The following is a 25,583-nucleotide window of genomic DNA, read 5'->3' as shown; positions in this document are numbered from 1 at the left end:
GTGACTTATTCACCATACAGCACTTGCCTCGAGTACCTTATTGCTTTTATAAAACGGTTACCACACAATACAACTATTAAAGCCGAAAAATATGTATCTATGCAACTTTCATGAAGTAAAATCACTAAAAGTCTTCCTTCCGCTGGAAAAAATAGTCCCTGACCCTAAACAGCAACAGAAGTTACATACATTATTTCGCCAATAGATGGCGGCAAAGACTGTGTTTATGAGTGAGTCAGTCAGTAGAGGAGACTTTTACATTGAAAGGACTCAAACTTGTGATCACGGAGAAGGAAGACGCAACTGACAGATGACTATGGGCTCGGGGAAACCCCTTAACTGTTAAAAGGACAAGATATCGCAGCGGACATTCAAACGTATTTTTATTATTATGAATATATAAGACTGATCTGAAGGAAAATGCTATATCTACTGTAAATGCAGGTACACTCGCTTACTCGATCTCTCACAAACACAATACTCTACTATAGCTTCAGTGAACAATATCGATGAGATCAAACATGTGTTTGCGTTGCTAAGAGCGGTTGCTAGGGGGTGTTGTGTAGTGATACATAGAACTGTTGGGTAAAGCGGTCATAGCCGTGTTTTATCGTGAATAAAACACAACTAGACCAATATATATATATACATACACACATATGTTTTTACAATTTACAAAAAGTGATTTTTTAGTTTTTTCATCTAGAAATTATATGGCTGCAATGTAACTCCATACAATTTATTAATTCATATACATTTGCTGCAAAACATTACCGATTCCCCCCCCCCCCCAACCAGATCTATCTAACAGATATTTTTAGCATGATCACAAATCAGTCTCACAATTTTTGAATTAACAACAACGTTTAGGTTTGCAAGGCATAAAAATGTGACCAATAAATGTAGGATAACAGACAGTACTGGCCACACATTTTGATCAATGATTTTCCAATCACTTTTTAAGATTTTATTAATTCCCAAAGTTTTTTTCTATGCCTGGAAATCACTTTAACTCCAAATACATAGCCTAATTTGTTTCTTCTCCCTCTTTCTACTCCGCAAACACCTGATGTCCAGCACTAAATAAAACTAGTCTTGACCCTCAATCCCCTAAAGAGATTAATCCGCCAACCAAAACTTAATTACAGATGCCATGATGGAACAGCAGGCCCAATTATTACCTAAACCAAACCAAACAAGCCAAAAAGACTTAGTTATCATGATGGAGAGGCACTAATGTGACAGAAGTTTATGCAGAGCAGGAGTGAGACACACACACACACACACACACACACACACACACACACACACACACACACACACACACACACACACACATTCCAGTCTCAACATGACAGTAGTGACCTCCTGTCACCCTCAACCAACACACAATACTAAGAGCCACATGAAGATGCTCTCTAAAGTTAATTAATTTAGGACCCATTACAGATGCAGTGCATGTGACTGGAGAACCTGGCCTGTGATGAATAGACCACTCAAACATTTAGATTTAAGATTCACATCTGATTCACAACTGAAAGGGTTAGTTCACCCAAAAATATAATATCTGTGCAATTTCTTAAAAAAACAAAACAAAAAGAAAACATGGATTTACATTGAGAACTATGAAATAGAGTATCATAGTCACTTAAAGGGATACTAAAGGATTTACCACTAAGCTTTGTATCAGTAGAAAACCTGTAGTATTTTCTAATTACCGTGCTTCCCTCCCTCATGTCCCCCTGAGACGAGAGATTTATGTATTTTTTATCTGGAAAAAAATCCTCAGATGACGCACAAATCGCCATTTTGTGTCATCGGAGGCTTTTTTGGCCAGAGGCTCGAGACTACAGCCAGTAGGAGGCGCTAGATCCGCATGTTCTCAGCCCGCCCATTAGAGGGAGGATCTCACTCACAGAATGTACAAATAGTGTCAGCCATCTTTTATTTGTAAGCTAAGCTAACAGGCTCTTGTTCTGTGGAGAAAGCTGAGTAGTAGCGGTTACCATCTTCTTTTTCCCAGAGATGTCCGGCCGTCGAGATCGTCCAAAATGTCCGGGATTCAGCTTTTGCTTTCTACAGTCGCCATTCATTGTTTACACGCACACCTTTTGTTTCAATCTAACTGAATTCATTCCGATCGGTGAATCTGAATGTAGTGTTTACATGAACGCTAAACAAGTGATGGGTTGATGTGTGTTTTAACATTGCTAAGAAAATTCCCGCTCCTCCGTGAGAGATACGAGACCGGTGCGTCTCACGGGTGCCGGACATTTTTGGCGATCTCGAAATCCCGGGCAGACTCGTCACACAGACTCACTAGTAGCAGAGCCCGTCTACGGAGAGCCTGTTCACTCCCTATTAAGTCCTATTGTACCGAATTTTGGTTGTAGTTCCACCAGAGTTCCACTGGGGGCGATCACCCCCGAGTGCAAAATGAATGGGAGTCTATGGGGCTAGACGGCTAAATTTGTCCCTTTCAGCCGATTGCCGTTGAGAAATCTCAGATTTGATTGTAGGTTTGGCAAGTTCAACATGGGTTATAGGTCGAAAATTGAATGAACGATTACTTATGTCCTTTCGATTTCTTACAGGTTGAGTTGTTGTTGCCCATAACACGCTAGCATTCTGCTAATGAACGCTGATTGGTCAGTGAAGGACGGGTTACGACCAGAGATACCGCTTGATGGCGTCATGGCATCCGAAGCGGGAACAGAATGTATTCTAGCAGAAACTCTTCTAGCACGTGTATTTCCCTGTGTCAGCTGTGTTGTGTGTTTACCTGTGTCAGCTGTGTTGTGTGTTTACCTGTGTCAGCTGTGTTGTGTGTTTACCTGTGTCCGCTGTGTTGTGTGTTTACCTGTGTCGGCTGTGCTGGCGACGCCTCGAGAGAAAATAAAGTGCAGAGCGCGAAAGCACCACAGTGACTGAAGGATTGCCGTAAAGCAGTATCTCTGGTCGTACGATGTGTATGACGTCATTGACATTTTGAAAGACTTTTTAAAGCAAATAAGTGACTCTAAAAAATCTAACACCCAGCAATGTGCAATTTCTTTGCATCTCCTTTCGAATACAACATTCAAATTACTAGACAAAAAATTATATCTTGAGAAAAGTGGATTTTGAGGGGTATAGCTCCATAGACCTCCATTCATTCTGCACTCGTCCTGTGATCGCCCTCATGTGGAATCAGAGTGGAACTGCAACCAGTCAGAAGCCGGAAGTGTAGCGAGAGTGAACCTTCTCCCCTTATTAGACATTCTCTGCTAGTAGCCTAGCCTTGTTGTTTAGCTGCGCTCTTACCGGTAGGCGTGGCTTGGGAGGGGCTTCGTAGGGCAGTGAAGCAAGTGCATTCTGGGATTTGTTGTCTTTCATCCCCATAAGCCAAGAATACATTTTCGGGCTTTTCTCAGTCTAGAAGGCTGCAAATTAAAAAAAAAATTTCACATTTCTACTACATAAATGGCCGTGCTAAGTGAGCTGGTCGATAGGTTTAAGTCACAGTTTAGCTAACGTAGCACGGCGTTAGTGGCTCGACTGGTCGAGACTGTTCTCCAAAGACGGCTCCTGCCTGTATACGCGACGTGTACTGTCTTTATAAAGTATCTTCTTATTAAACCGTCTGTACACTTACACAGTTCTCAATGCTTCGGTTTGCATGTAGGGACCCTCATTATGCTACCGTGTTAGTGTGAGGCTATTTTGAGCCATGTTAGTGGTATTAACTAGCGATTTTTTTTACATATATTCTATGCCCCATATACTAGCGTTATAAGATAATCAGTTTTTAGAGATAAAACTCTTTACATTCGATTATCATGAAAACATCCCAGAGAACGATCGACTCGGTAACCATGTGTTACCGACCGTATATCCCCGAATATAAGACGACCCCATCCCACTTCTCTCTCTCTCTCTCTCTTGAAAGAGAGGAGCAGCGTTTTAATTCAGTTAAGCACAGATATTATGTTGCTTCTCTAATTTTACATGCAAGTATAGCCGAAATCACAGCACAGATATTGTTTTTATCTTATGTGTATTTGATTTCATCAGACGACGGCTCGATTATCAGGATTTTTGTGCAGATTAACATCTTGGAAGGGAAAGCTGGTTTTGTCTTAATGGGTCGCGTTTCAGTCGCTATTTCATATTCATTCGTTCTTTCTCCCTTTCCCCCGTGATTTTGTCTATATCGCGAATATAAGACGACCCCCCATTTTTCAGCCTATTTTTAGGACAAAAACCTCGTCTTATATTCGGGTATATACGGTAATTACCCCTAGGTTAATTTGTCCTTTAAGTATGTAAGTACCACTAACAATTAAGAAACTCTTGTCATCGAAAAACAAAAGCAGCAGCCTTCCACAATGATTGACAGCTCTCAGTTCTCCTAAAAAAAAAACACACAGGACACTGACCTCACACAGTGACACTTCTTTACAGTCGAGTAGCTCCACCCCTATTCTTCATGAGGGAGGGACACATATGTTGAAGAGGTGGGGGTGGGAGAGAGAGAGAGAGAGAGAGAGAGAGAGAGAGAGAGAGAGAGAGAGAGAGAGAGAGAGAGAGAAAGGCAATGGGACAGAAAGAGAGGGAGATGAAAAAAGGAAAGGAGTAAGAGAATCCACCTGTCTTTAAGGAATGGTAACACAAGCAATGAGGTTTCTTTTGTCCCAGTCCTGCCATCAGCGGGGGTTATACGTGCATGCCTGAGGGGCTTCGGCGATTAACAAAGTGCCTTTGTCATGCTGCAGAACTGAACTGTAAGAGTTAGTTAGGCAGGGTAAAGACGAAGCCTTTTGTATTCACAATTCACAGCAAGGGGCTAAGGCTACCCACAATTCCTCACTGAGATTAAGGATACAAGGACCTCTGCAAACAATAGCAACGGACCAAAATAACTCTGGCCTCCTTAAGCAGGGGTCTGACGGTCATCAGGGCAGTCAGTCGTCCTTAATCTCCCCCGAGGCCAGGATGAGCTCGCTAACGATGCCAATACGTGCTCTTATATTGGAGTCTCAAGGCTCGATGCTTAACGGACAAATCCTGGATAAAGCCATGTACTCATTCCCCATCATAATCATCCGCCAGGAACTGGATGAGGACTATAATATTGAATTGGTGGCCTAGATACTCCGGGTACCTATAGGGCCGGGCGATATGGCCCAAACAATTATCACAATACAAATGTTCATATCAGTGGATATCGATAATTGACCGCTCGCAAAACCCCGCCCTCGAACGGTTCTCGTCCAATCCTAGCTCAGCAACTGTAACTAAGGAGAAGGACCTCCGTCAAACATTGCGATTTCAGCAAGATAGTGAAACGATGCGCCTATGGCAGTGAGGTCTGCACGGGCTTAAAACCCGAAATAATTCAACCTGACCCGACCCGAACATTACGGTTATATTTTAAGCCCGACCCGAGGTCCGTTTCTCACCTTTTTTTTCATATTTTTTTTTTTTCATATGCTGTATTTTATGATTGCTTGCAACTAAAATAAAAAAATAGATTATTGAATCAACACGAAAGTGCACTTTCTTTTATTAATTTGAATTCCGGAAAAAGTAGCGGGTAAAAAATATAAGTGGCTGGTAAAATTGGGCATGCACCAGCCACTGCAAAAAAAGTTACTTTCCCACCCTGACCGAGACAATCGTGTTCTTGACAGAATTTGAGTATTTCCCACTGGATCTCATTAGTGGTCTTGTGACCGAGACCTCGAGTAAACTCACGCTGCAATGGTCTCACATAGTGCCGTTTCGTTCCGCTTTTATCATACTTTTGTTATAACTGCATCGAGGAAAATGATATTGCACTAATTATCGTTAGCGTTTTATCACCCAGCCCTACTCTGTCACACTTTATGGACTGTATTTTGCTTTGACTATCTACTGTACATCAGATTCTCCAGGGTATCATCCTCTATGGTTTTCTCATCGTTTCTCCCAAAAATGTATTTTGGCTCCGATTTTCAACTCCTAAAATAACAAACTCAACTCAAAAAATACATTTCTTTAAACATGTCTCATTATTCAGTGTCTGTCTGTTCCTGCCAGTTTCTGTCAGTCCCCTGAGAGGATATACACAACAATTGACCAACCCCTGGCCACAACGCTTGAGCTCGGCTTAGCAGAGATCTGTGAAACACCTGCTCAGCGTCTTATACTGTAACCCTACTTCATCCATGACAAGTGCCACAGAACAATACTAGATTCAGAAAAAGAAAGAAAGAAAAATAGCTGCCAAAAGAGAAGCAAGAGAGATAGTGTGAGTTTACACTTATATATACTAAGACTGTTAATTGAGCAGGGCATGACAGTCGTATGCTAAACACAAAGCAGAGCTGATCTATGGAGCATCTTGAGCTGTCACAATACATTAGCTCAGACCATCGGCTCTACAATTTACACCAGAGCAACCCAGATCTACTGTAGAACGAAACTCTACAGACACTGAGCACCTTTCTTGCTTGAGAAGAAACAATTAGGCCACAACAGCCCATGCAGTAAAAATTGAAAAATGAAATATCATTTATTAAAAAAACAAAAAAAAAACAGTCTAAAGTAAACATGAGTCGAGTACTATTGTTGCGAGGGCGATGCTATGCAGCCTATCCAAATAAATAGCTATGGTCCTATGGGTGGGTACTATAGGTGGATGCTTAATGGCCCAAGTCAAAGTCTCCTCTATAAGTCTGCATTAAAATAAAATTCAGCTCATTTCTGTTTTCTAAATGCATGTTATAGACTTTATTGTGAGCAATTCAACCGTGCATGTTTCATTTTTAAAGAATGTTTTGAGCTTAAGTTGTTATGTTTAATCAATGAAAGACTTCTCTCAGGTGATGTATGCAGGACTTCTCCAATCATGTAATCGGCTTAAACCGCCGTCTGCAAGCTGTTGTGGAAATTATCAATATTCAAAAACCTGGATGAAGGAGACAAAGTCGATTCTCAAGAGATTAAACAAAGTATTTTATTTCATGCATGAAATAAGACGTTCAACATACAGACAGCGTCTGATATGAGAAGGCCCATGGCATTCTCACGCAGAGAGCATCTGACATGAGAAGGCCAAGGCTAGTCCCTTTCGCCAAGGTTATATACCCTAACACACCCTGTGTAAAAATCCTTTGTTACCTTAAATGGAGATGTCTTAGCTCATTATCTCATGTCCAACCCAAATTCTAACTGGTCTGAGCAACGTCATGTCTGCAAAAGTTTCCTGTTCTTTGCTGCTGCTCTTTTTCACACATCTCGTCTATCTTTAGTTCGATCAAAGCTGCGCACATATTTTTCACACATAGAGTACAAAAAGTCACTTGCTACTTAGTTCTTCTTAGAACATATTGTTCCTGCAAGCCTATTCCAACTTATGCATGTCTGGTTACATATTTTATTATTGTGCTTTAGCTTATATGATTATATTCCTTTAAATGCTTATGAGTAAATGAAAGTTCAACGTTAATACAAGTTGTACCCATACAAAAGCAAAAGAAACACATCTAAATGTAAAATTTCCATAACAAAGCTCGCGTTCATCTGACTCCAGGTTTGAGTGCAATGCTCACATCTCAAAACTCAATCAACAACCGATACATCTTTTCACAGTAATCTGTTACACTTGGATTTATATCACAAGAAATGACTAATTAATAACACACTAATTTGTATGGCTCAAAGCTTTTTTTTCCCTAATAAATGTTCTATTTTCTGTAGTCACTGGCATATCCATTTATCTCTGTACAGTTTCAATCATACTGTCTTACACCGTGTCCTAAGCAGACGCGATGCGATAAGATCCAGCGACAAATAATTTGTCTGTCAACACTAGATGCGACGCGACTGCGAGATGCGTACAAATCAATCAAAACCCACAGCCAATCAGAACAGCGTGTGGGCGGAGTCTCGCGGCGAGTGTAAAGCCAATCAGAACAGTATGTGGGCGGAGTCTCGCGGTGAGTGCACAGCCAATCAGAACAGTGTGTGGGCGGAGTCTTGCGGCGAGTGCATAGCCAATCAGAACAGCGTGTGGGCGGAGTCTTGCGGCGAGTGCACAGTCAATCAGAACAGCGTGTGGGCGGAGTCTCGCGGCGAGTGCACAGCCAATCAGAACAGCGTGTGGGCGGAGTCTTGCGGCGAGTGCATAGCCAATCAGAACAGCGTATGGGCGGAGTCTCACAGCGAGTGCATAGCCAATCAGAACAGCGTGTGGGAGGAGTCTGGCGGCGTGTGCATAGCCAATCAGAAAGAGAATGGATAAATATATAATCAAATTCACAAATATTACACCATTTAAACATTATTCAAATACATACGGAGTTACTAAAACAATCTTTGTCAAACAATACACTTGTTTGTTCACAGTTTGAACGTTCCATTTGTTTCATTTCAAGATCTGAGGTGAATTATCCATTGTTGCTTTTACAGCTACAAAGCTGGAGCAGTAAATTATATTCAAAGTCACATGACACGCTTTTAACATTAAATAAAGCACATAAACAGCACCTGAGATGATCATTGCCACACTTGTGTTTGTTCCAGCGCGACGCAGAAAAATAGAAACAGTTTCTTAAATAGAGTCGTCGCGTGTCGCGGCTGGCTAGGACAAAAACTCTGATTAACATGGAAACAAAGTATACCTTTTATCGCGTGTAGTTAGGACACCTCCCTTAATGCCTTTTTTTGTCCTTTTTATAACCTGCATTATAAAGTATCTCCATCTTTTATATCACACCTTCTCCTCCCTCTTCAAACTGAAGCCCATTCACACTCATTCATTGTTCCTCCCCTTCACTGGTTTCATCAGATCATTATTGACTCAGTGAGGTGATGGGGACGCTGTATCTGGGTCAGGTCCGTCAGAATCAGGAAAGATCAGTCAGCTGTTTCCTATTGTCATGGGTTCCCATGGGCATCTGGGTCAGATCTCTTCTGTTCCTTATCATTCTACTGTATCTGAGCATCTGATATGACTCATTATAGACAATCAATACATGCTAACATATGTTTACAGAGCCTATCTAGACAACGAAACACTATGCGTGATTAAAGACTCTTAAACAGCTACACCATAAATACATCCCCATCTATCAGCCGCTCACCTTTTGCACTTGACTTTTCCGGCACACTTCATACTATAACCTTAAGAGTCGCTCATTGATCGAATATATCATGAATGTCCAACCGTCCATATGTGTGATGCTATGAAAGATCAATAAATGGCCTTCTGCGTGATATTGAGTGAATGAAGCTAACCTTATTAAGGACAGGAAGAGAAGGGGCCCCCATGGGGTCAAGCCAAAGATATTCAGTCACATCTCTAAAGGTCAAAGGTCACAAAGTCTTAAAAGAACAATCTGTGCGCCGATTGGCTTATACGCCTCAGACAAAAGCAAAGACGATGACAGCGGACCCGGCATGTTCTGACACAAGCGAGCGCAGCCGCTAAAAGCAACGTAAATGGTGTTTGCAAAGACTTTAAAGTGCTGCCAAATCAGTTTCAGAATATCTTCCACAAAAGAAAGAACATCATATGTGGATGAGCTCTCTTTAAATAACCTTTTCAACACATATTTAGCACTGTCAAGTTGTCATCGGACTGTTATTTGGACATTTCCATTCATATCAAGCTAAATTAGCTACTAAATTCTCTAGAATGACAATTGCCAAACTAGTACACCATTCAAAACCATACAACATTGTCTCGTACTCACAGGGAAAGCAAGATAGAGAGTTCCTCCTGCAACAGGACTGAGAGCGCGTGAGTGTGTCCCCGTGTGATCCTTTGCCCTCCGCTCTTAGCATTGGTTTAGGGGTCCACAGTGACTCGGGTCTCTGATGGACCTTGGAGGCCAGCAGTCTGCGCCTGATGCCGCACTCGCTCCTGGGGGTCTGGGTTGGATCCAGGGCCGCAGACGGGAGCTGTGAGGGTGGAGTGTTGCCCATCTTGCAGGTGCACAGGTTGGCATCCCGCTCCTGGAAGCAGAAGTCCACTACACACACACGACCGAGAGGTGTTGAGCATGTGTCAGCGTGCTGAAGGATCCTCAGGCCCGGAGCTGTCCCGGGGGCGGTCCTAGATCTGACCCCCCCCCTCCCTCTCACCCAATCCCTTCATCCGCCAACTTCAGATCTGTCCCTCCTGTCTTCAGTCCGGGGAGGGGGAGGGGCAGGGGGCGGGGCTTGATCTGTGCAGCACACGAGGGTCTCTCAGTGGACCTCCAGAAGACAAACCCTCTCTCCTCCTCTCCGCACTCTTTTCTTTTGGTCTGCTTGAATTGAATTGATTTGCGCAAACAAAAGCCGCAATCTGCAGTGTCAGATTACACATCGGGTTGCATATTTAAAACAGGCAACAACAAAACATTCTCTGCTACTCTGTAATTTCATCAACATCAGGAACTCACAGTTTAGAAGGTTTAAAATGTTCGATGGTCATAATTAAAAATGTTTAAAAAAAACATACTGTTGTCCTACTGTTAGTTTAATTGCTTGTATTGTTCTCATTTGTAAGTCGCTTTGGATAAAAGCGTCTGCTAAATGAATAATGTAAAAAAAAATGTAAAAAAAAATTTTTTGCAACCTTTTTAATGGTATTATATGTTTAGAACTGCTTAGTAAATATTAAGGGAACACTTTCCAATAAAGTCCCATTAGTTAACTAACATTAACAATATGCGATACAAACTTTTTTTGTCATTAGTTAAAAAATGTTTAGGTCATGTTTGCTCTGATCATTTAATAGTATAAACAGATACAACTTTCGTTTTACTGATGTATTAGTAAATTAAGATTCAAATTAATACATTCTTTAGAAGTATTTTGTAACGTGGTTAAACTAGTTAACAAATGGAACCTTACTGTAAAGTTGTTAATTATCTTATTAAAATTCTATACAAAAATATTACACAATAAAAGATAAAATTAAATAATAAAACAAGCAAGTTCTCTACTATACAGGGACTCACAGTTTAGAAAGTTTCAGATGTTGGAGAACTAAGCAATGCGGTTGGAAAAAAATAAAATCATTAATAGACTAGAAAATATCTCAATCTATTAATAGAAATCTTCATGTGTTCAGTTTTTGGGGATCTGCTATTGGGTTCTGTTAGACCGCAGATCTGAAGCTATTGCTGATCTCTCAACCTCTCTGGACACAAATGAGGACGAAGAAGAACCATCATCCTCTTGATCCAACCGGAGTTTTGCTCAGTATTTGGCTCGTCTTGCTAATCTCAGATTAATCTCTTAACCCAGATTATCAGACAGACACACACAGTCACATGTTACAGGTAATTAAGCCTAAATGCAAAAGCACAAGCACCTCGCCAGCACAGACACAGGTTGATGCTTTAAGGTAAACGTCAAACAGAGCTAGTCTTCCACTGAATTACATATTATTTATAACAGATTTAGTCTAAAACGCACATTAAACCACAATATCCTTATAAAACAGCTACCAAAGCCATATTCTTTCTTAAAACAGAGGCATAACTTCTATAAAAAAAAATATAATTTCCTTAAAAAAAGAATTTTTTTTTTAAACATTTTAAGGAAAAAGCAATTTCCTTAGTTAAATTACATTTCCAGTCAGAGACCTAGCCAAAGAAAAATGAGTCAGACTTCCTGTACTATCAGAAGTGATTGAATACAGTCCTACTGAGTGTTGTTTAATATGAGCGTTTAATCACGTGTGCTAATCTAAATACAATCTGATTAAAGTGAGTTGTGCTGGGTGCTGCTAACCTGCCGAGATGGCAAATTACGTCGCTCTGGCAATCACAGCTTAGTGAACAGGACTGTTTACAACGAGAGAAACAGCGCCCCCTAGCGGTGGAGGGATACTAAACTGCATTCCGGTTGGGCAACAATAACCTGGTGAACCATTTAAGTATTACAACATATATTATACTTAGCCTAACATCTGGCACAAACTGAAACTAAACCACATACCCTCATCCATCCTCTTTCCTTTCAACAGTTACAGAAGTGTCACAACAAAAAGCTTAAGATCTACAGAAATTCTAAGAAAATATCAGGCGTTCTTCTGAAACCATGTGATACTGCAAAAGTATTTGACTGTCATGTGGCGTCTGAAGTAACATAGCACTTAGCATGCTGTAAAATGACCAGCAAGGAATGTGGCAGACACAAGCGTGAGAAGTCCTCGTGGGGGTCAAAGTGCAGGCGATGTCAACCTGGGAGTCACAACCTCTCATATTCCAGAAGCACAGGTGTCCGTATAACAGGATCGAGGAGGTCGTGTAATAACCAAAACAGAATCAAGGTTGTCAAGAAGTTGCCAAACAACAACATCATCAACAACAACAACATCATCAACAACAACAACAACAACAACACTGGAACTCAGTGTTTTATTTTTGCAACCTTGTTAAATGTTCTCATATGCGAAGATCTAATTACAGTAATCAATATTATTAAAATAAAAGTAAAAAGAATATAAAATAAGAACAATAAATAAATAAAAAATATGAACTAAAATATTATAAAGACAACTTTTTTTGTTTGAAAACTATTTGAACTAAAAATAAAAAATAAAGATATGAGTATAAAAGAACAAATGTAATTGATCTGATACTATAAATGTCACTAGCTATGTTTCCATCCACACGTTTTTATCCAAATTAAGTGATATCGAATGAAAAATGCCTTATGGAAACAGTAAAATTCGATTGAATTTCATGAATATCGACTCAAATGAAATGCGTTCGGTCTCATCGGATTTTATCTTGATCGATATATACGGCTTATGCGATAAACGCTGATGGAAACGTTATTTGCCGAATAAATAATGAATCCATTTTGTCTAGCAAAACTTGAAATTGCGAAAATGAATGTAAACACCTTAAAATGTCTCAAATCAATTCGATTAACCAATTTGATCGCAAAACAGCATGTGACGTCATTACGCACAGGTTTTTATTCGCTTTAAAGCCGTTGGATGGAAACACACTTTCACCAGCTTTATTCGCATGAGTTTTTTTTACCGAACTTTAGATAATTCGATTGACAAGTGGATGGAAACTTAGCTAGTGTGAACACAATTCTGAACGAAAACGCAAACTTTCCAAATCCTGATTTTGAGAATACTAACGTAAAAAGAACCACCCAATTAGACAAGAAGCCTGATGTCTGATTTACGTACAACGACTATACAGTTTTTCTGATCATCTATGAAGTTTCCCTGTCATCATCAAAGACAGATGGAACAATTTAGTCAATTAAAACCAAAATAAAAACATTTTCCAGAGATACAAAATAAACAAAACACTATCAATTTTTATATATATTCATGAATAATTAAAACTAAATCGACCAACTACCGGCGGTGGTGCATGTGACCGTGTCTCTAATGTTGTTTTGCGTCACGTGTCTGCTATAACATGTCTTAGCACTAGTTTATATATAGGTTAACTCTGAACTCAGGGGTTATGTAGGTCTCCCATGCACAGCTACAGGGTCTCAGTCGTATATCTAAACAATGAACAACTCGCATACACTGCTAAAGTTCACCCGTTACACAAACAAACTCTCTACACACACCATCAGTATGAACACTACGTCTGGTTTAACTGGCTTGAGTAAGTGACAGTTAAATCTGAAATCTACACTTCCCAACCAGAATTATGTTCCTTATTTTTGCAGTAAAATAGAAAGCCAAACATCTATTTAGTAAATCAATCTGGCCAGACCACGGTTTCAAACTTAAAGAAAAAGAAAAAAGAAAGAAATCCAGTAAATTGGCATTGATGCAGCATCGTGGGTCAAAGGTTATGCAAGAAACAAACCTGCATCTTTCTCTAATGAGGCAGATTTACTGCTTGATCTGCTCTTCCGTCTGAAACTCACTCATCGTTAAAAGTCTGCAGAAGTAGGGCAACGTTTAGGTAGAAGAGTTCAGAAAGCTATTTATCGTTGCATGCCAGAAAATGATATTGGTGTATGCCAGAAAAAACAAACATCAATAGCCAATAGTTGGTCAAATGTAAATAAGGTAAACAATTATAAAAAATTAGTTGCATTAGGATTTAGTAATATATTATTATATTTTTTTAATTATCAAGTACAGGGATATATATATATCCCTCTACTTAATAATTAAAAATATTTTGATATATGCTTAATCCTTCTTAATCTAGTAGTCATGTCTAAATGAATTTAAAGTGACAAAACAACAATAGAACAACTATTCAAACTAATTATTTGATGTTGAAACATATTAATTTAATAACATACAAAAGTATTTGTATTTTTTTGTTGACAGCAGACGCAACATAATGCAAAACCACTGCTCTAAAAAAATAATTTGGTAACACTTTACAATAAGGTTCATTTATTAAACATTAGTTAATGTATTAACTAACACGAACTAACAAATAGCAATACATTTGTTACAGTATTTATTAATCTTTGTTAATGTTAGTTAATAATATAAATAAAGCTGTTCATTGTTTGTTCATGTTAGTTCTCATGTTAACAAGATTTTAATAAAGTATTAGTAAATGTTGAAATTAACATTAACAAAGATTAATAAATGCTTTATACGTGCAGTTCATTGTTAGTTCATGTTAACTAATGCAGTTAACTAATGTTAACTAATTAACCTTATTGTAAAGTGTTACCAATCATTTACATCCGATTTATTAATTCTGAAAAATCATACAGAGGGAGAACGTGAGGTATCTGGACGAACACACTTTTGATGTCCACAACACACAGAACTGTGGCCACGACACATGTCTACAGCAACTGTGCTTTCAACAGCTGACTACTCACACACACACACACACACACACACACACACACACACACACCACACACACACACACACACACACACACACACACACACACACACACACACACACACACACACACACACACACACACACACACACACACATACACACTTTAAAACATATTCATCCACTCCAACAAACAACAAAACCACAAACAATATGTCATTGAATTCTTATACTGCAATATATATCAACATGAACATAAAAAAAGGCAAATTTTTACAGAAAAAGGAAAGGAAAAGGGACAAACAAAGGAAACAGAAAGAGAGGAAATCCCAAAGCAAGAAGAGATTTTCCCAATCCACAAAAACCCTCCTTCCCCTTTAATATCAAGCAAAGATTCCCCTACTGTCAATCATTCTCTTAAACACACACACACACCAAAATCCAGCATGCATGCAGACACACATCCAAAAGTCCCACCTTCCTCCAGACATGACCTGTCTCCCGCTCTACGTCCATCCGAGATTCCTGGAGATATCAATCCCACACCCGCGAGCGAGCCCATATCCAGATACACACACACACTCACGGGGAACACACACTGTATGCAAACTCACGACACTCCCTCTCTCTCTCTCGCCCGCACACCACACACACTCCCCCTTTCCCGTCATCTCTTCCGTGTTTATCTCACTCCCTTGCCTTTTCTTGCTCAATCCTTCTCTGCATTTTCCACTTTTTAAAGACATGTATGGACACGCAGGGCACATAGTGTGTTTAAAAACACAACCGTAACCGTTGCGCCACATCTGAACACGTGTCCCGACGCTAGCATGCGAAACAATATAGTGTGTCATATGAACACTATGTCTGCAAATGCAGTATTTAGGAGGAGGTATTGACACCGATATCACAAATCATTTGATTCTGATTCACAATTTGATTTCTTTCAAATCTGATCTTGATTCTTTTGGATACAGTGCCAGTCAAAAGTTTTGAAACATTACTATTTTTTCACTCTTTCGTACTATTTAGGATTTCTGAAGGATCATGTGACACTGAAAATGATGAAAATTCAGCTTTGAATATATTATATTATTATTATTATGGTAACACTTTACAATAAGGTTCGTTAGTTAACATGAACTAATAATGAATTGCACGTATACAGCATTTATTAATCTTTGTAATGTTAATTTCTAAATTTACTAATACTTTATTAAAATCTTGTGCACATTAGTTCATGCACTGCGAACTAACATGAACTAACAATGAACAGCTTTATTTATATTAACTAACGTTAACAAAGATTAACAAATACAGTAACAAATGTATTGCTCATGGTTAGTTCATGTTAGTTAATGCATTAATAACTAATGAACCTTATTGTAAAGTGTTACCATTATTATTATATTATTATTCTGCTATTTCAATTTATCGTTGAAATATAAACATTTAAATGGTGGCTGTCATAAAAACGTATCATGACAGATTTATTCAATCATAAAAAATCACTACCAGGTTAATTAAAATATTATGATTATTCAACATGATAATGCTCCTTACTAGAGTAATTTTATTTTTAGCTAACTGACAAGCTATGCTCAATGAATGGCTTTCCTGAGGTAAATATAACACTACACTACACACTTTTTTTTCTTTACAGTGTTTAATTGTATAATTTTGTATTTGTGCTGTTGATGTGTGATGTGTTTTTAAGTAAGCTAATGTGAATGTGTGTCACAGTGTCAAAGATAAATTTCCTTTCTGTGAAAACAGACTGGACAATAAAGTTCAACTCAACTCAACTCATTTACAAGCTGTTTTATTGACATCTTTTAAAGTTGAAACACAGACTGAGCGATTGTGAAACATGATAATTCCAGTAAATTGTTAAGCAGGTTTTTTCAACATCCCTTCTGAAGTTCAATCATGTTTTTTTGTGTTATTATAACTAGTAAAGAGGAAGAGATGATCAGGTGCGCTTCATGCGCCGCTTGAACTGACAGTGATCCGTCACGCTACATTAAAGATTTCCATAACTACATTTGAATATGAAAGACGAGACTTTTTTCTTATCAGAAGCTGAAGTGACTATAATAGCGATCGTTGGGCGGGAGTTGTAATAATGTTTAGTGAAGCTTTATTCACGCATCAACAGATTAAAAGCAGCATAGACTAAATAAAAGACCAATCTTGGGACTTCAGAATTGATATTAGATCATCAAAATGAGAAATACCGTCAACCCAGCCCTATTAATATTCATAAAAACAGTATTCATAGCAAAAAAATACCCAATGACCTACTTTTTAAGCAAGTCTCCAATATATATTTTACCATCCTGAGGTCATAAAAGAGAAAAATTGTCACGGTATAAAATTTGCTCCCACAATAATAACTAATTAATGTCCTGTTAAAAGCAAACACAAACCCTACAGCACAGTGTCAGACACACACACACACACACACAAGCACGTGTGTGTGTGTGTGTGTGTGTGTGTGTGTGTGTGTGTGTGTGTGTGCATTTGTCAATGTTTTGGGACAGTCAGCAGTTCCAGGACAGAGGAGGGCTCAGGCTTTCCCCGTTTTTGATAAACCACAATCACTTAATCCCTCGTAACACTGTGTCGCTGTGTTATCAAACCCGGCAACAGCTTAACAGCGGTCCTGGCTCGCCAGTTCAGCATCAACCCCCTTCACAGACAGTCCTGTTTGTTTGCGATTGTGTGCCAAAATACATGTGGTTTTATGGAGATCGTTCACTGCTCTCAGCTGTGTGCTTACATGCATGTGCCACACTCAGCTAAACTGCACATTGATGGATGGATGGATGGATGCAGCTTAGACTCTGGTCATTTACAGGAGCGGACACTATGGCCATGTTTACACGTATATGGTTATTTTGAAATAGGAGACAATTCCCGTCGTTTACACGCAAACGGAGAATTCTCCTCTGAAAACAATTCTTTCTAAAAACTCCGGCCCGAGTGGAGATTTTGGAAAACTTTGTTTGCATGTAAACTGAGAAAACTGAGTTTTAGGCAGCCGGCGTCACAGTATGAGACTATTTTCAGGATTCTGATTGTCTAACGTGGGCTTGAGCTTCTCGTTACACTGCCACCTACAGGTTTGGCATGCTCTAGACGGCATATACACGGCTTCGTGTAAACGAACACTTTTCTGAAAACTGACAGGTGTGCGCACAATGTTATTTTTGAAAACGAAGAGAGGTGAAATGTCTGTTTATGAAAATAGCCGTCCACATGAAAACGTAGCCTATATGGTACAGGTTTGATCACTATCATCATCATTAAGAAGGTGGACTCAAATCAGTGAGCACTGAAATGGTATAAGGGTTCATTGATTTCCAATGGAAGAGCAAAATGACCTAGACACAGAACAGACAAAAAAAACGCTGACATTGTTTGGGACAGAGACAACTGATGAGCTAAAGGAGTCTCATTCGGGGGGGAAAGTATGTTCAAATGCATTTAGGATTAAAGTTATACACGAGGTTTAGTAGAACCTTCTCTCCAATGGTAAGAATTGACAGTACAAAGACTACGCAGCTAATGAGCTAAATACTGACAGACAGCGATATAAACCACAACAACAGAGTTTGGCAAGAGGAGAAATCAATGCTCACTAAAAGCCCAAACACACCGCACACAGTTCGAATAAGTCCCACAGGCATGAATGAGAAATGTTTATATGTGTATCTGTGGAGCCCATGAATAAATATATGTCATCTGTCACTGTGACTGTGATGATCTTGTTCATGCATGCATGTTGTATTTTGGTACGTTATTCAATGACATGCTCTAATAATAGTTTGTATTGATGTGTGCCAGTAGCACATATACACCCTATTGTAAAAGACTGGGTCAACATTATCAATTGTAATACTAGCTATTGTAAACTAGCTAACAAAAACGTTCCTTAAGTGTAGAAATGTAAATACAAAGATATTGTATGACAAAATAACAATTTCTGCACCATATTTAAAGATAATGGGTCAACCACACTCGGAAATTTAGGTATCAAAATAATTTCCAAAATTCCTAATTACAACTTGAGGCAAGTCATTTTTATGATAATTCCAATAGTATGTGAAAGAAGTAAAAATGAGCACACTGAGGAAGGAGCACAGTTATGATGTTTACCTGCTCTTAAATAAAACACACAAAAATGCACATTACATTACAATGCACCACCAATAAAAGAGTTTGCCAAATGAGTAAATGTGTAATACTGACACCTAGTGGCGTGCCATCACACCAATGTATACATTTTCAGTTACCAATGCCATTGCAGAAGCTCATTTGCTGGAGTATTTATTCTGTATGATTAATAATTACTGTTATTTACTGCGGTACAGAGACTGAGGTTCACTTACCTGAGAGTCACAGAGAGCCGCCCGTCACAAACAGCACATGGGAACAGAGAGAGAAGGAAAAGAGTTAGATTTAAATGCTGTAGTCCAACCAAAGTCATCAAAGTCATCTTGTATTAATAACGAGTGACATTCACATAATCTGATTAATAATCTTAACTCGACAAACAGATTCTTGTGATAATGTCATAATACCTTGGAAGGAAACGAAGTACTAAATAACTGAGCTTCCGAGATTTTATGAGTGTGATTGATACACCTGAAGAAATTTTCACTGTAAAAAAAAAAATCTGTTAAATTTACGGTAAAATACCGGCAGCTGTGGTTGCCAGTAAGTTACCGTATTAAATATGGTAGCAACATTTTAGGTTTTACAGACTTCATTTTAAATTTACAGTTATAAACTGTATTTCATTATCTGATATAATGTTAATTTGCCGACCTACTGAAGTATTAATATCTGTTTTGTACCATACACTGACAACCAACAATCACAGCGGTGATGAGAGTCACATGATCAATCAAAGCTCATCATAAAGAGCTCGTCCACAAGAGAGTTAGCCTAATATTAATATATAGAAGCTGCACAGTGTCATTCACACAAACATTAAACACCATCATGGTAACACCATGGTAACACCATGAAATTTAAAAATACAATAAACATTAATTTAACAACATTAAATGTAACATAAAACCCTAATGTACATAACTGATTAGAAAACTATGAAGAAACAGTTATTTCAACAAAAATACATCAAATGTGAATATCGATGCGCACGCTAACGGCTGATATTGCCCACACGAGTGAAAAGTGTTAAAAAACTACAGACTACAGCAGAGTCCGGCGGTTATGTAGAGAGGTTTAGATAAAGGGGTTTGAGTGATTAATTATCAGTATCTAACCTGACGGAAAAAAAAAATATTCAATGTGGTCTACATTATATTCTATTGCATCTGCAGCGGCATTGTGAACTTTTGTAAAGATACGTTTAGCCATTAACTTCTAAATGCATCATTACATTCAAATTGCAAACACACAAGGAGAGTCTTCGCATGACAGACCCACGACTGCAGATGAACGTGCGACTACATTTCTCTCCGAAACGGAAGGAAATTAAATCAGATTGAATGGAGGATTTTAACTGTGATAAGATGATTGACAGGGCCGTTTACTGACAGGATGATCCGTTAAAGATGAGGAAGTAGTGTGTCCCAAAGCTTGCCTACTCTTTTGCTACACACTCAAAAGTATGTACTTTTCCTTCACAAAAAGAGTACATACTTAAGGGCGTAGTATAAGTAGGCGAATTGGGACGCAGCCCATGCTTTTATATCGTTATACAGACAGACTGCATATTACTGAGACATATCCACATGAATCTCCTAATAACAGCCTAATATAGATCTCTTACCTAACTTACTCAATTCATCTTTTATTTTACTCTACAGCAGAATTAAATACATATATTCTTTAAATATTTTTTATTAATAAAGTGAGAGACTATTTGGATGTTTATAATTCAAACAAAATGCATGAGGTTTAATCCAGTCAGTGTGTATGAAAATCCCTTGGGACACTGATTGGTACATACATGCACGTTTTGCACTGGTTTTTGAACTTATTGAAATGTACCAAACCGACACAACATCACCCATTTCAACAAAATCAACTTTAATCCACAAAGCAGAGATTGTGTCCCAAGACGTCTCGGACTGAGACATGTGAGCCTGTCCCAGGGAGAATCAGGACGGCCACACAAACAATCAGTCAATTCATTGCCATAGTAACCGACAAAAACATCCTGACACCGGGCAACCCGCACTCTGAAATTATGGGTCAACTACAAGGGCCTGACAGCCCGAAATTATAGGATGCATTTAAATAAAGAGCGCAGGAGCCGCAGTTAGGGCAGTTTAATTAGGCCTGCGTGCACCAGCATAGGTGCCAAAAGAATAAATACATGTTTTAAATTTAGAAGCTTACACGCTTGTTAACATCAGGATTGTAATATAGACTTGAAATTTAGGGGCTTTTGGAGAAATTTCCTGTATTGTTTTCTGCTATGGAAAAGGAGTGTATTTCCTGCCTCAGGGAAACACTGTGTGTCTGCACGCACATATGCATGTCATGAGATTAAAGTCACCATTAAATCAGACAATTCTTTTTTTTTATTTTTATAATGCTAACCTGGAAATCCAGAGATCTCGCGAGAGCACAATTTGATTTTGCTCAGCGAGTTCACTCTGGTCTCGAGTAATAATGCTCATTGCACCAATCACATCGGGTTATCTGATATAGGCGGGCCAGACATGAGATGACATTAGTCATTAGTAAACATTGCAAGATGGCTGTGGATGAACACCAGTTGTTTGAAACGGCTTTGGGCGCTACAATGAAAGATTTAGGCTGTGTTCACACTGCAGGGCTTAAAGGGATACTTCACCTCTGGAAAGATGAATGTGTATTTAAAATGGGTCATTTATGTAGAAGAAATGTGAAATTATTTTTGAATTTGGAGCCTTCTAGACTGAGAAAAGCCAGAAAATGTATTTTTGGCTTATGGGGATGAAAGACAAAAACTCCCAGAATGCACTTGCTTCACTGCCCTAGGAGGCCACTCTCAAGCCACGCCTACCGGTAAGAGATCGCAGTAAACAACAAGGCTATGCTACTCGTGAGTCTCCGTGACGAGTCTGCCCGGGATTTCGAGATCGCCAAAAATGTCCGGGATTCGGCTTTAGCGTTCTACAGTCGCCATTCATCATGTTTACTGCGGCGAGCGGGACGAGGCTGACGGCGAGCGGGACGAGACTGACGGCGAGCGGGACGAGACTGACGGCGAGCGGGACGAGACTGACGGCGAGCGGGACGAGACTGACGGCGAGCGGGACAAGGCTGACGGCCGCGGGAGAACGACGCGAGGCCGGTGGCGGGATTACTGATGAGCGGCGCCTGTGAGACGCACCAGTCTCGTATCTCTCACGGAGGAGCGGGAATGTTCTTAGCAATGTTAAAACGCACATCAACCCATCACTTGTTTAGCATTCATGTAAACACTACATTCAGATTCACCGATCGGGATGAGTTCAGTTAGATTGAAACAAAAGGTGTGCATGTAAACAATGAATGGCGACTGTAGAAAGCAAAAGCCGAATCCCAGACATTTTGGACGATCTCGACGGCCGGACATGTCTGGGAAAAAGAGGATGGTCACCGCTACTACTCAGCTTTCTCCACAGAACAAGAAACTGTTAGCTTAGCGGCTGACACTATATGTACATTCTGTGAGTGAGATCCCTCTATGGGCGGGTTGAAAACATGCGGAACAGCACCTTCTACTGGATAAATGATGAGCTAGTGTTTGTAGTCTTACCCGTATTCAAAGAATTGGACTTCCTGCTTTTTATGACGCAAAATGACGATTTTTGCGTCATAAAAAGCAGGAAGTGGAACACTTAAATCCTTATTTCTCCCATCTCAGGGGAAAATAAGGGAATAAACCATGACCATTCGAAAATGTGACTGGGTTTCTAAAGATACAAAGTCTAATGCAAATGGGTGAAGTGTTCCTTTAAGGCTCAATTCCGATTTTTAAAAAAATTAAAACATTTTGCAAGGCCGTTCACATTTCCAATTAAATGCGACCTTTTGTGATCTCCTGTGTGAACGTGAATGTGAAATGACCCAGAAATGACCCGCATGCGCAGAAGAGTAACGGTCAACGACTTCACTTGTTGTTTGCGGAAGTAGCTAAACATGGATGTCAACAGTGGAGCTTGTTTAGCCATATTAAAGTTAATGAATAGAGCTGTCCCCCCAAATATTAATTAAATCAGAAACCTCGCTTCCCTTCCATTGACTGGTCTCAGCATCGTCCGCCATAGTTGTTGTTTATCTTCTCATTCCCGCCTACTTCAACGCACAATTATGACGTTTGTAGCGTATCAATGATGTGCGGGTCGGATACATGTGACCTGGCCGTTCAGACTGAAGTTGCATTTCAAAAGCTTGGATACGTATCGGATATGGACCACATACCCCAAGTGGCCTGGGTCGCATTTGAAAAGATCGGATCTGTGTCGTTCAGACTGTCATGAAAAGATCAGATACAGGTCGCATAGGGGCAAAAAAATCGGAATTGGGTCGTTTCAGCCGGCAGTGTGAACTCGAATCGTTCCTTTGCAAGAAGGAAGTTTTTGCTGTTTTGCCGCCTGGATACGGCAAAGGTATAATCTACCAGTTAGCTCCGCTCAAGTTTGAACCCGAGGATAGACACGAGAGGCGGGAACAGAGACGTGATGATGCGTCACCCCGTGTATTGCTGTGATTGGTCGTAGTGTTAGCCAATTGCGTGCAGTGAGATTTTCAAATGCATGCTTGGAGCCGCCCCTCGAGCTGGCCGATTTTCATTAATCGACACCAGAGCATTAATCTTTCATATTTAGGTCTGGATTTGCAGGCTAGAAAACTGCAGTCTTTAATATAAGCGATTTATCCGTGTACCTCATGGATTTTTCAAAATAGCTTCCCTCCTTCTTGCAACAGCACCTCTTTTCTGATGACGTGTTTTCCGGCCCGAGGGTGGGACTACCTGTCACTCAGATGAGATCGCTAGAAGTGGCAAACAAGAACATTCCTACAATCCAATCAATTCCCGATGGACGAAATCAAGTCCCGCTCTACATTTATTCTTGTTCAAGAAGCCATTTCACATTTAGGGATATAGGGATATAGGGAATATTGCCACTTCCATTTCATGCTGACTTTAAATGTAATATACATGCATATTATACACTCTAAAAAATGCTGGGTTGTTTTAACCCAATGTTGGGTCAAATATGGATAAACCCAAACGTTGGATCAAAAATGCAATTTAAAAATTTAACCCAATGGCTGGGTTTGTCCATATTTGACCCAAAATTGGGTTAAAACAACCCAGCATTTTTTAGAGTGTAGAAAAAGGCACAAGTGTTTTTCTCTTTTTGATTTGCGATTCATTTAAATGGTACAGTGTGACCAAAAAGAAGCTTAAAATGGTTTAATTTTCCGATTTAAAAATGTAGGCCTGGTCTCTACATTAATATGACTTCATAAAAAACGGCATGCATAATAAATATAAAATATATAGGAAATTAAATGCTTTTAATGGAGTAGAGAATGTCACAATCTATCACTGCTTATCATATTATACCAGTTGCTGAAAAGGGAGTGTCATTTGATAGATAAAATCTGATTTATGACTTTACACAAAATGATTCAGAACTCTGTAGAAATGAAGTCTACTATAAATGCACAGGTATTTGTAAACCCACATTGATAAAGCATCACTATGCACATGCTGGAACGAAAATTAATCAGCAAATCTGTTCTAAAAAACCATGTGATTGTCAAAAGTCATGTTATATAGAGGAGCGTGGGAGTTAACAGAGTCAGCGGAGGAAAGACTCGTCACCCCTACAGTAACTTTACTCTAGCCTGAATATCTCATTAGAACCAGCATAGAGTTACACACACACACACACACACACACACACACACACACACACACACACACACACACACAGTCTTCAGGGATATCAGGGTGGAGTTTCTGCTTTCATGAGGAGTGGCAGATTTGTCATTAGATTTACAAAGCAAAGTATGTGCCACTGGACATTTAGGCCAACACAAAGAGATATGCATGAGATTAACGTTCTTTTCATCAGCTTTTGAACATCAGTTTCACCCTGGAACGATTAACACCTGAACGTTTTAATTGATTTTCATACAAACTTCATATTTTAACACATAAAGAACCAATTATAATAACAAATCTCAGCTAAAAACACTGGAATCCAAATAAGTTTGCTTTACTTACCTCAACTCAACTTTCATGCAGATGCTACTTTAATTTAAAAGGTAATTATAAATAAATAAAAGGTAATTCAGTCCATTAACCGAAAGAGCATTATTAAGACATTCAGTATTAGGGGTGAACAGCTGTGTCTGACGGAGCGACTACAACTTTCCCCTGCTTCCGCGCGCACACACACACATTGGCTCTTACACCCGAATCGCCACCAGTCGGTGACATCACCCATTTACGCAGACGTGTAAGTCGCTATATCCGTTTTTTTAGCACTCTCTTCCCATTTCTGAACTCAAAGCCGTCCGGTCAACTGTCTCCAGTCCAGCCCTAGACCTCACTTAACCTGTCGATAAGGAGGACGTGTTAACGGCTCAAACAAAGACCGACCCGCAATAAAAAAGACAGTGGCCTCAGTTCTCCCTCATTGTAAACAACTCACTCTCTCACTTCCTGAAGAACAATAAATCCAAAGACAATAGAGGAATCTTTCAGCCGTTGAGCTAGACATCCCATGCAGCAAACTGATCACTACTGTATTATATACCAGAGGAAAATATCTGAACGAACCTT

The 25,583-nt window shown here is 39.4% G+C and overlaps 1 protein-coding gene across 7 annotated transcripts in view; it reads right to left on the bottom strand.

Moving 5' to 3' along the window:
• nhsl1b (NHS-like 1b) overlaps positions 1–25,583 on the bottom strand; it is a 130,380-nt gene that overhangs the window by 46,028 nt on the left and 58,769 nt on the right. The window contains exon 1 of one of the 7 annotated variants that reach the window (XM_079639480.1): positions 15,248–15,376. The exons of 4 other annotated variants lie outside the window; for them this stretch is intronic. In XM_079639480.1, coding sequence (XP_079495606.1) covers positions 15,248–15,332 — 85 coding nt within the window. In that variant the 5' untranslated portion in view covers positions 15,333–15,376. Of the gene's footprint in view, positions 1–9,719; positions 10,066–15,247; positions 15,377–25,583 lie in introns of those variants that run through there. 2 more of the 7 variants (XM_079639477.1, XM_079639482.1) reach the window with 2 other exon arrangements.

This window comes from Phoxinus phoxinus (genome assembly GCF_949152265.1).
Source record: "Phoxinus phoxinus genome assembly, chromosome: 16".
Taxonomy (NCBI): domain Eukaryota; kingdom Metazoa; phylum Chordata; class Actinopteri; order Cypriniformes; family Leuciscidae; genus Phoxinus; species Phoxinus phoxinus.
This window is presented reverse-complemented; position numbering and strand designations above follow the sequence as displayed.